Source organism: Phoxinus phoxinus, assembly GCF_949152265.1.
Source record: "Phoxinus phoxinus genome assembly, chromosome: 8".
Lineage (NCBI taxonomy): Eukaryota > Metazoa > Chordata > Actinopteri > Cypriniformes > Leuciscidae > Phoxinus > Phoxinus phoxinus.
The window spans coordinates 9,080,004-9,094,812 of NC_136883.1; the positions used below are offsets into that span (position 1 = coordinate 9,080,004).

General features: G+C 36.6%; 1 protein-coding gene and 1 long non-coding RNA gene across 2 annotated transcripts; one reads left to right on the plus strand and one right to left on the minus strand.

Annotated features, from left to right (window-relative positions):
* Positions 1 to 2,146: 2,146 nt before the first annotated feature.
* cyp19a1a (cytochrome P450, family 19, subfamily A, polypeptide 1a) lies at positions 2,147 to 8,895 on the plus strand (the record flags this gene model as incomplete). The annotated part of the gene is made up of 9 exons (XM_079620336.1): positions 2,147 to 2,432; positions 2,930 to 3,080; positions 3,871 to 4,025; positions 4,189 to 4,365; positions 5,343 to 5,457; positions 5,682 to 5,793; positions 5,993 to 6,155; positions 6,799 to 7,040; positions 7,764 to 8,895. 9 exons carry the CDS (start codon positions 2,147 to 2,149, stop codon positions 7,995 to 7,997), a joined length of 1,635 nt encoding a protein of 544 aa, XP_079476462.1. The 3' UTR covers positions 7,998 to 8,895.
* On the minus strand, positions 2,371 to 6,931 carry LOC307002588. Its single transcript, XR_013798502.1, has 6 exons — positions 6,823 to 6,931; positions 5,969 to 6,130; positions 4,523 to 4,557; positions 4,269 to 4,388; positions 2,903 to 3,105; positions 2,371 to 2,505 (listed from the first exon to the last, which is right to left on the minus strand). It is a non-coding gene; the product is annotated as an uncharacterized lncRNA (long non-coding RNA).
* Positions 8,896 to 14,809: the final 5,914 nt, after the last annotated feature.

A 14,809-nucleotide genomic window follows, 5' to 3' on the forward strand; every position in this document is an offset into this window, starting at 1 on the left:
GATGCCAGGTGTGTGGTGATGGGCTGCCGAAGTAATTCAGTGAATGAACAATAAAGAAAGACATTACAGACATGTGTGACATAATCATGAAAAATTAACCTGTTGCTCTACTTACTGAGTTTTGTAACTAATATTCACCACAAAATGTAGTTTCCGCAAACACAATTATTAGCAGTTTCTTGGAAGTCTTAGTAAGAAAGCACCAGCCAACAACATGCATGATCTATAAATGTATGGTTGACAGTACCCACAATTCCTTTCCTTTTGGCTTCCTGCCCAGTTTTGCTACAGAGGACAAACAACTTATTTGAAGAATTGCGAAACTCAAGGACCACAAAGGCTGTATTGAAATGACAACATATTTAAGTGACGTGGCTTTCAATGTGCAGACACTTTGTTCCCCAATGAATTAAAGATTCCTTGTTTCTTTCCGAGAAAGACATTCCAGCCCTAAATACGTAGTGTATGATGATGTTGCCTGTTCAAAAAGGGTTGACTCCTCCTTTATGAGAGGGGTTTTTACCGGGACCACCCTGAGATTCTGACATCTACAGAAATCCCCCCTGTACACCTCCATGTAGTCACATAATTCGATACACTACACAAATAAATATAGCTAATAACTATCAGTCATATATGATGAAGGCAAGAAAAAAAATCATAGACTTGAAAAGTACTATATCTTGGGACCAGAAGGCCACAGAAACTTAAGCATGGGCATATCTGACTTACACACAGAACACTCGTGAGCTCTAGATGAACTAACATTTTCTTCAGAAAATATACAAATCTTGTAATGTAAGTTAATTGTTTTTTCTTATTTAATGCAACTTACAGTAACATTACAGCTTAAGTCCTCCGGAGTAACCTGAAGTTTTTGCTCAAGGCAACAACGGTTCACAAATACCTCTCTTTGGGCCTTAACCAGCAACATCAATTTAACTACCCAGGAGTTCAACCATTAACCATTAAGCTTCTGCCATTAAATATTGACCTGCATGCTATTCTTCTACATCATAACTAAGAATCAAAAAACAAGTGAGAGTCAATACAGCAGATGGGGCAGGGTTAAATCAATGTGTATTTGGGATTGTAGATGAGAAGTTCAATGTGTGAAGAAGAGAGATCGAATGTGTAAAATTAAGTAGTAAATTAAGGAATGATGAACTATGGGGGATTGATTAAAGTTTCCCTCCCTTAACGAAGAAAACGCCAAAATGCTACATGCATCTGCTCTGACTAAGATGTCAGCTTATTTCCATAAATTCTTTAGCGATTTAAGTGGGCGTTCAGTGAATTCACAATGTCTCTGAATCTGATAAAGACACGCAAAGAGGGCAAACTGAAGATACAAAATAGCTGTTGTGCTCCCTGTAACAATTTGTTTTTGTTTTAAATTGGAAAATGAAAACCATAAAATTCCTAAATAATCGTGATGATTTAAGACATAATACAAGAAATTTGTGAAGAGATTGTTAAAGATAAAACTAATATGAATGGTTGGTAAGACTTTACATTGTGTCCACAATGATATGTGTATGCAAGACTCAAGAGTGTCCATGTCACACATAAACATACAGTGGTAAAGTGTGTCTGAACCATAATAATGGATTTGAGACAGGGGTTCTAGGAATCAGTGGTCTGGTTTTAGGTTGGACGGTCTTGGTTTTGAACTACAATGACCAGCCTTGAGCCAGGTGAATTAATAAATGAATTAATAAATAGGCTGTTAAAAAGTGTTAAAGGGGTGATGAACTGAGAAATCAAATTTTCCTTGAGCTTTTGTAGGTGTCCATTGATATTCTGTTTTATTTTCCACCATTGGAAAATTGTATGTTTGTTTTCTAAGAAAAGGGGCATTGGGTTTGTTTGAGTCAGTAACCCTAAGTATGCTTGTTGTCTATAGCACCATCAATAAAAATTGCCCTTTTTGTAGCCCGTAGAATGACTGAAGGTCATGCCACAGATGTCTCATATCTCTTAAAAGTCTTTGATGCCTTAATGAAAATTCAGAGATGAGTTTGGCACAGCTGAGGGTTCGAGTGTCATGAAAATGTTTTGGAAACTCAAACCGCAAGGACACGAGGATCACACAAGGTTATGCTGAGTTTTTATTTTGACTTTTGAATTATCCTGATCCAATCCCATGCAACCGCTCAGATATAAAAGTGTATGTCTGCAGTTGTGGTGCTTTAGACTTGAAGAGGCTGTTCCCCCATCTGTTCTTATGGCAGCTGAACTGCTCCAGCCCTGTGGAATGAAGCCGGTGCGTCTTGGCGAGGCTGCGGTTGACTTTCTGGTCGAAGGGGCCCGTAATGGCACTGAAGGGGCTCAAGACAATGTGTGTGGAGCCACGGCCACACTGCTGCTGCTGTTACTTTGCCTGCTGCTGGCCATCAGACACCATCGGCCAGAGAAATCGCATGTGCCGGGTCGGTAGGGTTTGTTTGAAATTTTGTCCTTTATTATTTTGCAGCATGTTGTGGAACTGATTTTCATTCTGAACTGATGGTTGTGGGAAAGAGGAGTTTCAAGTGGTTACATCTGCTATCATGTGTTTTTTGCCTTTTTATCAATTGTTAGTGACTATGCTCTTTACGTTTTGGGTAAATAGCATAGTAACATGTAAAACGGATGGTCTAAATTCTGATAGAATAAATAAATGTTAATATAAATGTAAAGTGACTATAAACAGACACCTGTGAGCACATTCAATATGAATGCACCTAATTGCTACAGGTACATTGTTTTGCTAAATTCCACTATAAACAATAATTAGCAGTATATTTAGCAATGGTGTATTTTTCACATATTGTTATGTTTTAATGGGGTCATAAAAACTCTGTTTCTTGAAATTGATTTAGATGAATTATATCATGTCACGTGTTATCATGTCAATTACTTGTTTGCTGCAATGTGTTTTATTCAGGTCCTTGTTTCTTCCTGGGCCTGGGTCCTTTTCTCTCTTACTGTCGGTTCATCTGGTCTGGGATCGGGACTGCCAGCAACTACTACAACAGCAAATATGGAGACATTGTGCGGGTCTGGATCAACGGTGAGGAAACTCTCATCTTGAGCAGGTAAGTCCTGACACACACATCACCCCTTGTGAAAAAGAAGTACACTTAGCATACCTTTTTTTTTTTTTAAAGGTACAGAAAAAATATACATTAAATTTAAAGAATATTCTTAAGTGTGAACTGACTGTTACACTTAATTGTATGTTATTTACAGTTAAACTAATGATATTATCGTTTAAATACATGTTAAGTCAATTAGTTAAGTGGGAAACATAAATACATCCGTATATGGAATTTCATAACTACTTCTATTGTCTTTGAAATATGGTTAAAGTGTACATCTGACAAGCATTAAATATACTTTAATATAATTTCAATTGAAACTTGTGTCATGTATTTAAATATATTTATCATTACACATTTGTAATGAAGTTGCAATTTAGCACATCGTGTATTAACATTAACTTTAAATGCAAAAAATAATAATCAAGAACTTTGCATGTGCCTTAGCATGTTAGTCAACACATAATAATAAGTACATTTTAAAGTATGACAAAAAATATTAAAACATAATGATTGAAATGTACTTTAAAGTTAAACTTTTAATTTACATTATTACATTGTCACAAAAGTGTACTCTCTTTAAGTGCACTGAAGTCACCTTGAATTTCATTAATATTATAATATTTGCAGGTACAGTTTTTTTTTAAACATACTTTTAAGTTTTTAAGTACACAAGTGCACATTCAAAACAATGAAATGTCTCTTTCACAAAGGACACCAATCACACAATATTCCAGGATAAATGAACCCAAATGTGGCATGAATGTATTATTCTGATGCGTCACAGGTCATCTGCTGTGTGTCATGTGTTGAGGAGATCTCTGTACACCTCACGCTTTGGGAGCAAACTAGGTCTGCAGTGTATTGGGATGCATGAACAGGGCATCATATTCAACTCAAATGTGGTGCTCTGGAAAAAAATCCGCACCTTTTATGCTAAAGGTGGGCATGCTTTTGCTAATGTGCATAAAAAGATTTAAATTGCATGATCAAATTTGACATCTCTATGTCACATACTTGTATCTTTTCTCTTTTGCAATTCATTTAGATATCTAATTTCATTCCAGTGTTTGTTTTGTGCTAAGCGTGTACGTGTGTGTATCAGCTCTAACAGGTCCAGGGCTTCAGAGAACTTTAGAGATTTGCACCACTTCCACAACCACACACCTGGACGATCTGTCTCACCTGACGGATGCTCGGGGACAGGTGGACATTCTCAACTTGCTGCGGTGCATTGTGGTGGACATTTCCAACAGACTGTTTCTAGGAGTCGCTCTCAATGGTCAGTCCTGAGAAACACTTGCACTAACATACATACAACAGCTCAAAAAGGTATATAGGAACTTAAACCTTTTGTTATATGATGCCATGCCATTTATTTGTAAGTTGGACTTAAAATTATATAGTTCACAAAAAAAAAAAAAACATAATTTACTCACCCATGTAGTTCCAAACCTCTATGACATTTAATCTGCTTCAGAACACAAGAGAAGATATTTTGAACAGTGTCTCACAGTTTTTTTGTCCGTACAATGAAATCTTACTCAATCTTTTGAATGACAGTGTATTTATTTTATAGGTAACACTTTATTTAGACGATCCACTATAGGCATTCTACTAATTATAAGTAACTTTCCAACTACGGTACATGTTAACTTATTCTACTACAGTCTACTAATACTCTAGTGAGAGTTAGATGACAAGTTACTTAGAATGTCTAAAGTGGACCATCAAAATGAAGTGAAACGCTTCCCAGACAGCAAAATAGTGTCGGCCCAGATCCGGGCCACATCTGGCACATGTGGATTCCATGCGTACCAGATGTGGGCCGGATCTTGGCCAACACTATGTTGCTGTCTGTGTTTTATATGCTATGTATCTTGACATAAACTGTAAACTTTTCCCTCAAATCTGATTGGTTGATTGGAATGTTGAATGAACATGTGTTAATCCAGGAACATGTTGTACATGGTGAAATCACGTTCAGCATATTGGCATAATCCCAGACGGCAAACATAGTGTCGGCCCAGATCCGGCCCACACCTGGTATGCGTTGAATCCACATGTGCCAGATGTGGCCCGGATCTGGGCCGACACTATGTCACTGTCTGGAATGTACAGTATAAACACGAGCATAAGGGCATGATGTTCTCTCTATTGTTTGTGAACATTCATAATATTGCTTTTTAATACCTGACATACATTGAAGATTCACTAAAGAACATATTTAACTGCTTGAGTCTTGCTGCTGTGTTGTAGAGCGTGATCTGCTTCAGAAGATTCAGAAATATTTTGACACCTGGCAGACCGTATTAATCAAACCTGATGTGTACTTCAGACTGGACTGGCTGCACAAGAAGCACAAGAGAGAAGCGTGAGTTCATGATAGTGCCATTTTGTTTTGGAGAGGTGTGTAAATGCATGTAAATACCATGCTATATGAATAAGACCACAGTGCTTTATTTGTAAGGAACACCGTCATAAATGCTGCATCTAGCTTTGAAGGTCCTCCTTTTAGGACTGAATTGTAAAGTGAATTTTTATTTATTTATAGTGGGAGTTTTATTTATTTATAGTGTGTTTGTGTGCGTGTTTCAGTCAGGAGTTACAGGACGCCATCACGGCTCTGATCGAGCAGAAGAAAGTTCAGCTGACACATGCAGAAAAACTCGACCAGCTCGACTTCACAGCAGAGTTGATATTCGCTCAGGTGAATGTGACATGCCAGTATCAGACACACACACACACACACACACACACACACACACACACACACACACACACACACACACACACACACACACACACACACACACACACACACACACACACACACACACACACACACACACACACACACACACACACACACAATAATAACTGACCTGTGTGTGTGTATGTGTGTTTAGAGCCACGGAGAGCTGAGCGCTGAGAACGTCAGGCAGTGTGTGTTGGAGATGTTGATCGCGGCTCCAGATACTCTCTCTATCAGTCTATTCTTCATGTTGCTGTTACTCAAACAGAATCCGGACGTCGAGTTGAAGATCCTGCAGGAAATGGAAACTGTTTTAGGTCTGAGCGCACACACAAGATACAGTCCTTTTGTCGTTCACCCCATGTGAAAAGTACACATAAAAAAAGAGCAGCCTACTTATTATGGAAATAATATTCTTATAGAATATGCAAAACTTGCAAACTGAATGTAATGTGTTCATACTTAATTGCATGTCATTTACAATTAAATGAAAACGTGTTGTGGCTTCAGTTTATATTAAATGCAATAAGCTGAATTTAAGAGTGATTTTTTGAGGTAGGACTTAAAGATTAAGATTTAGAACTTCATATGTAATTTCATAATAACTTCTATTGCCTTAGTGTACTGCCAAATACACTAAAAAGCATTTATGATACACTAAAATACATTTACTCACCATCAACCGTGTCATTCCAAGCCAAACATTCTAGAAATATTAGGGCTACGGCTACACAAAAAGAAAAATTTTGAATAATATTTTTGTAACTCTTTTCCATTTAGTGACAGACTTCATTAAAGACAACATTAAAGTATCATGAAAGTAGTAATACATGTTGGTTTATCAGATTTTGACATGAAAATGACAGAATGTTGCGTTTTGGATTATTCATGTTTGATCGTGTAGTCAATTTTTGTTTCAAACTGGTTATTTAAACACGATGTTGTGGTTGTGTTTTGTAGCTGGTCGGAGCCTGCAGCACTCACATCTGTCCAGGTTAAACATTCTGGAGAGTTTTATCAACGAGTCTCTCCGCTTCCACCCGGTCGTGGACTTCACCATGCGACGGGCACTGGACGATGATGTCATCGAGGGCTACAACGTGAAGAAAGGAACAAACATCATATTAAACGTGGGTCGAATGCACCGATCTGACTTCTTCCCTAAACCGAATGAGTTCAGTCTCGACAACTTCCAGAAGAATGTGAGTCTTTATTATAATAAAATATCTTTCATGTCTTATTTTTCAGGAGGCCTATGTAAAGCCCTCACAAACATGTATCATGATAAACTATTAGCCATCATTTAAATAAATAACAATTCTGAGACTGTTCAATGGAGATCCCATGTTAATCGTATTCTTTTTTAAATAATTTTCTTTTTTCTTCTTCTTTTTTTTCAAACACTAGTGTTGTATTTAAATCCTATGCTATTTAACTTTGATTTTATAATAGAAAATTCATAAAATATATAGTAGTAACAATCAATGTTCACTACAAAAACGAATGCATTATGTTTCATTAACATAATTTTATACAGCAGTTCAGTTGTATAAAATCTACAAATTCAATGTTTATCTCTCTTACAACCTTACAAAAATGCACTGTGGTAATTATAGTTTTTTTAACCAAAATACCAAAAATATGAAAGCTATTACTATTGTAAAATTATAATAAATTAAGGAAAATTATAATAAATTAAGGAAAATTAGTAAGTATTTGGACTAGTAGGCCTATTACTAATGCACTGTAAAACGTAGTAACATAAGGTTAATATAGATTAATATAAAACACTTTTTATTAATAAATTGAATTTATTATTTTGTACATTAAGACACATAAAAAGTTAGTAATGTTAAAAAAAAAAGATGTTTTGTGACCATGTCAACACTTAACAGAGTGATACCTTTCTCTGTCTCTCTCTAAAGGTGCCGAGCCGTTTCTTTCAGCCGTTCGGATCAGGCCCGCGGTCGTGTGTGGGAAAGCACATCGCTATGGTGATGATGAAGTCCGTTCTTGTGACGCTGTTGTCTCGTTTCTCCGTGTGTCCTGTGAAGGACTGTACTGTAGAAAGCATCCCGCAAACCAACAACCTGTCCCAGCAGCCGGTGGAGGAGCCGTCAAGCCTCAATGTGCAGCTCATCCTGAGAAACACTCTCTGATTCACCTCCATGTGCTCTAAAACACTCTTAAATAATAGGCAATGGCATGGAAGAACCACATGGTTCCCCAAATGGATCTGGGCCGACACTATATTGCTGTCTGGGTTACAATTATAAACAACCTATTGTATATTGGAAAAATTCAATGAATGTTAAAAGTTCCTTATGGAACAACATATGCCAATAGATCCTTTATTTTTAAAGAGTGTGCCATGTATTTATCTATTGCTTTTAGCTGTCCGTCTTTTAGATACTTGTGTTTAAATGTGTATGCCGTGTAAATGTAATTATTGTTATAATGTATGGAGCCCCTGAAGGGACATGGCACTAGAAAAAATATGAGATTGGAGGAAATCTAGTTAGGCTAAATGCTTTTGCGTTCTCTCGCAAAAGTTTTGCATTCGAGAAACTTTGTGTTCTCGCAATGAACTCAAAAGTTTTGCGAGCGAACGCAAAGTTTCTTGGGGGAATGCAAAACATTTGTGAGAGAACGTAAAAGCATTGACATATAGGCAAATATTTCTTCCTATCACACATTTTTCCTTCACCATGTCCCTTAAGGGGCTCCGTAATAATGTATGATATTGTCTCATCCTGTGAATTACTGGTTCAGACAGTTTTTTTTACTGTTAATAAAGGGTAATAAAAGTATTATCAAATGGTGTTATTATAATTGATTGTTTTAAAAAGAGTTTATGTATTATTACTGTGTTTAAAGAAAGGTACAAAGCAAAATAGTGCAAAATGTTTAAACCGAACTGCTGTGTTGAAAACCATGTAACACATTTTGTGCTCCTTGTCAAAAATGTTTAACCAGGAAGTTTGATTTGAAAGGCTTTTATTTTGTACAAAAATAAAAGTCACACATGTGGTGTTCCCGGTCAAAAATGAGGCCTACAAAAAAATTTGACAAAAAGATTGAATCCAATTTTTGGTGATAATATAGCAGAACGAGAGATTTATATGCTTTTTTTAGGTATGTCATTTTTGACTAGGAACACCACAAGTGTGACTTTGTGGCATTTTGTACAAGATAAAAGCATTTCAAAACAAACTTCCTAGTTAAACATTAAACCACACTAGTGTGATCAATTGTACAGAATATTTTTACATTTTATTAAATATTGCCAAATTACCCCCAAAATAATGCATTTTTTGGTCAAAAACTGAGGTGCATGAGCTCAGATCATTGAGGCCTACGATCAATCAGATCCAAAAATAAATACAAAACCTGTGCTAAAAAAAAAAGAAGTTAACCAAAAGATTGAATACAATATTCTGTGATAATATAGAGTAATGAGAATTAATTTAGTGAATTAAAAACCACTAAAATGTGTAAAAAAAAAAATAATAATTTTACGTTGTTTTCATAACGTTAAAAAGAAAAAGAATAATCCTCTCTGGGTGATAAAAGGACCCGAACACAACCTGAGGGTTAAATTATAGAAAATAACTAGATACAAATATACGTGTATATCTTGGAGAGCAATATTAAAAAATATAGCCTAATAGAAAATGCATATATAATGCCTATATAAAAAATAAAATATATCGGCTAGATAGCCAAAACGATATTTCAGTATTTTTGTACATTACCTCTTTAATTACCGGTTTTCCAAAGTTGTAAAACTTAAGGGTATAAACATTTTAACCACTTAATAGTTGGTTAAAAAGAGAATATAGGTAGACTTAAATACTATTTTAAGAAGTACATGTTGTATATTTAATAAAATAAAAAATAAAAAAGTACTGTAACATTTATGTGTGTAGATAAATTGTAGACACAGACAGTCAGATCCGTCACACTGAGGCAGGCAGAGACGAATGCAACAGACCTTGTGTTGCCTTATTAGGACGGGGAGTTTCTCATTACTTTATAAATGATCAAATTTGTGCTGCATATGTTTAATTAGCCTGTGTGCTAAAACACCTCCAGCCTATCTCTGTATTTTGTGTATGCAGCCATAATGTAATTTTCCCCAGCAGAGGGCATTGTCACACCATAGACACTGTGAGCGCTGCATGTACAGTAAATAAATCATCCTTGAACTTCACAACTGTTTGATTTAGATGATTCGAAGAATCCAGAGCTGTCGAGTTTTAAATGAGTTCAATGAACTCAAAACTAGTTGAACTCAAAACAGATGTTCAACAGACCCCATTCAGCTCCTGTGTTTAGCTGGCAGGCAGCATAAGGGTCTCAGGGTCCATTAGCTTTTAGGGGCCATTTCTTCCATATGGGGCCCATAAAGCCGTCAGCCAACACATAGAGAGCATGAACACCACACACACATACACACACCACTGCTTAATATGTCATGAGCAGATGTAAACAGTCAAAATTAACTTAAGAGACTGCTTTGTATGCATATTGAATTATTTGTTGTTTAGTATCATCATAATCAGGCTGCTTAAGGCACAGCATTCATACAGACAGACCGGATCTGCACTGCTTATTGTTTTCTGTGAGAATCACTGGCCGACCTTTAGATGAACACGGAAATGAATATGACGCATGTCTCGGTATTGCCTTGGTAACCTGCACAGCTGTGTTAGTGGCAACCAGATGATACTGTAGACAAATACACATTGTTACACTCAAACAAAACGCACACCTGTCTGATCCAGAGATCTCCATGTCAATGCTCTCTAAACAGGAAACAGGAAGACGTTTATCACCAGACACATTTAGATTTATGCCTCCAGAGCTGCACAAAAGCTAGACATGAATAAAGAGAAAGAGAGCTTAGGTCTGTTTACCTCTTCTCATTTAATTTAAAGCTGCAATCCGTAGTTTTTCGTCTTTGTCGCCATCTCTGTTTGAAATCTGCAATTGCAGTTATTAGCGGAATTAGCAACTTTACGTGGGTTGTTACAGAGTGGATGAATCCAATGTTTTGAGGTGTGGATACTGTCATTCGAAATCACAGATTATACTTTTTGGAAGTATAACCAACATAAGAGTTTTCACCGGAAAATAACATCTGAACAAGTAAGTAACATCCAGTTTTGACCAACTAAGGGAAAAAAGCATTGCAGTAAATCGCGCTGATTAAATCTAATGATCGCTTATGTCTTACCTGTCCAGCAGAAAAAAACCCTTCAAAACACGGAGTTCACGCCACCTTTCAAAAGCCCTTCCGATGTTTATCCTTGTTTCTGCATGGGCCCGGTTGCTGTCTCTTTTTTTCTATAGCCGTTCCGAAGTCCGAGGTCTTTTGCATTTTACAACGGGTGAATCTCCAGTTGTCACTGGTGATTGTCGTTTGAACCTTTCTGGACCCGCCATCAAATTGATAAGTTTAATTATATCAAGTGCTGTGAGAAAAGGCTATAAATCTTCACCTCCAACATCCTCACACGCAATATAGCCTATAGCCGTGACGTAATGATGCAAAGACATGCTTGAATTTCCCGCAGAAATCCACCAGTACCACTGGAATTAAAAACATTATTACAAGCTTACCGTTTTGAATCAAGCTGAGGCAAGCAGATAGTTTTGAACACTGGCTGGTTATGTACTTGCTCAATTTATTTTGGATAATTTTTTACACACACAAAAAGTAACGTACTGCAGCTTTAAGTAAAATTCTAACATTTGCATAACAGTTCTCTAATTATTCTTAACAGGTTCTTAAATGATTAGAATGCTCACAGTGCTCTTTTCCATACAATAAAAGTGCCCAGACAGCAACATAGTGTCGGCCCAGATCCGGCTCACATCTGGTATGCGTTAAATCCACATTATGTTGCTGTCTGGGTGAGAATGGTTGCTGCAGTACTCCACACAATGGTATAGCACCATAAAAACAGCATAAAAGGAGAAAATATGGCTTATTTGCTGTGCTACAAGTGCTCTGTAGTCTAAAAAAAAACATATTTTCCCCTCTATCCCAGCTTGCAAATCTCATTTGCATTTGTGTACATTCAAATATGGCACTTCCAGGTCATGGTATAGTTTTGATGTGCACATCATTTATATTAGCTGATACATTCTATTCTATTCTATAAGTTCTATAGATAAGTTCTAGGATATTTTATTATTAAAATGAGTTACCAATCACTATTTATCTTGAAAAACCAAATCTTAGTCATGTGGTGTGACCATAATGCAGAAACATGAGAGAGAAAAATATAAAACAGGAAATTAAATTTTAAAGAGGACTCTAATGATCGTCTGTAAAGGGCCAGAGGTTCTTAAAATGTCAGATAATTTGACCTTTTTATGGCAAGGTTGGTTCAGGTTGTAAAATTTCACATGTTACAACCACCAAAAACATAATGCTTTTGTGTTTTAAGGTTTTTAAAATATATATATTTACTTGAAAATAACGATTAGGATGTACACTCTCATGTAGTCTAAGTATAAGGTTATTACTTTATTACATTCAGAGTCATTTAAACCTGTCTTGAGAATGCTGTAAAGGTTTTTCAAAACCATATGAAACTAGCATGAATTCAAAGAGAACCTTTTTAAGAATTCCTGCATTTAAATCTAGATTTTTCTTTTCATTATCTGGGACACAATCTTTTTGTTGACGAGCATGTCAAATATGTATTACCAAAAGGAAGTTTTCTTTTGCCAATTCAAGGTAAATGATAAGAGAGATAATGTCTTGAAGAGTCTATATTTAAATATGCAGTAAATCCCACAATGAGATAAAATCCACAGATGTCCTGCTATCTCTGATATCATACCAGACCAGATCAGTTTCACACTCAAACACCAATCACATTTAAGTAGACGAAAAACAGAATTATCTGGTTTAACAGGAAGAAACTTTCCGATGAGATAAGCAGAAAAACTAAAACTGACTTCACTAAAAAAAAAACAAAAAAAAAAACCTCTGCCTTAAAAAGCACAAGGAAACAGTCCTGCCATCAACAAAATATGACACGTGGATAGTAATTAGAGTTTGAACGACCTCAGATTGAATCCTGATGTACTATGTGTTGTACCCTGTGTTGAATCTACATGTACTGTACCAGATGGGCCCGGATCTGGGCCGACTCTATGTTACTATCCGGGGTGTGCGTAGAAAGAATTGTTCCGCTCCATAGAAATATAAAAAAACATAGGCTGTGTCCCAAAGGCTGCATGTTTCGAAGGACTCGGACTTTAAAAGCCACGTCTTCGAAGGTCACAAAGATCGGACAACATATGTTTTTACAACTCATCAAAATAAGTTATAAGTTATACAAGTTTCAACTCATTTTTTAAGCTAGTTTAATATAATTTAAGTTGAAATAACTTAAACATCCATGCTTATTGTACTTTTTATGGCAGCAATTAAAAAAAAAGTTATATTCAACTGCCTAAAAACAAAACATGGTTCAGAACCTGTCTATGTTCATCACGGTTCATTTATGTACATAGTAAAGAGTAAACTATATAAGATATAAGTCAACATTTTAAGTTTTTTCAGACAATAGTGCCTGATTTAGGATACAAAACATGGAAAAGTCTTCTATCGTTTGTTAGTGATTAAGCATATATTTGTGCATGTAGCTTGTGAATGACTCATAAAGACAATTTATATCCATGTAATAACAGGATCAAAAAAGTATTAAAATATGGGGGCATGTTTTTAATGGGGACCTGTGCCAGTACTGATGAAAGGCTTGAAAAGCCCTTGACGTATTTTTGTTGTTTGTTGGTGTATTTGTTTTAATGGAAAGAGGCAAAGATGCTCAGTGCCCAAACCTGTTCCTGCTTCCTGCAGTACACATTTTTTAGATGTCTGATCATGTCTCCCTTGTCTAACCCATTCATTTTAGGTCTTGTAGTCTCTACTAACGAGTTGATTAACTGCTGTGTTTAATTAGGAACATTTTTTAAATAGTGTTTGTGTGCCTCCAGGAAAAGGGTTAGGAAACAATCACATTTCATGAAATGTTGCAGTTGTTGTGGAAGAGTAAACATCTTCAGTTGTACTGACAGTAATTGATCGAGATGTTTTCATAATGTGATGTGTGGCAGGCAATGTAATGTGCCGAGTGTGTGAAGAAAAGCCCTCGGGTATAGGTAAAAGAGATGGATTACACAGAGAGACAGTATTTTATAACACACATATATTCGAGCAGTGCACTTAGATGCTGGACAACTGTAAACATTATTGCACAGCCCTCCATTGACTCTTCTTTGTATTAAAGGGGTGGTACAATGGTTCTGATGTCCCCAGAGTGTGTGTGTGTGAAGTTTTAGCACAAAATAACCCACAGATATTTTTATATAGCATGTTAAAGTTGTCACTTTTTGAGGGTTTGCAAAAACGCACCGTTTTGTGCCTGGCCCTTTAAATGCAAATGAGCTGCTGCAGAGGGCGGGGTTTCAAGAGCTCATGTGTGTTAGCAGCAAGGGGGTAATCCATCCGCCCGAAACCGAAGCTTCCCCGGGGGCCGCAATTGGCTATCAAGCCATCACCTGCTGTTAGCATTCCATTGACTCCCATTCATTTTGGCGTCACTTTGACAGCGAATAACTTTACATCTGAGGCGTTTAAAGACTCCATTTGTCCACTATTCATTTCTAAAGAAACACAACAATGTATAAATGGCTCCGTTACCTTGTATCTTACGTAATGGCCCCGTAGAAGCAGTTTTTATAAAAATAGGCTAACGATTGCATCATAACCACGCGACTCTCTGTCGCACAGTCGAGAAATTACCGTATAGACAGACGGAGAAGCTCGCAAGCAATCGGGCGGATGTGGAGGCATAAAGTCCGATAAAGTCAAGGGAGAAGGCCATAGAGAGTCATAAAGTTGCTCCTGCTGCTAGCTCATGGACAGCTAATACTCACGCTCTCCGTC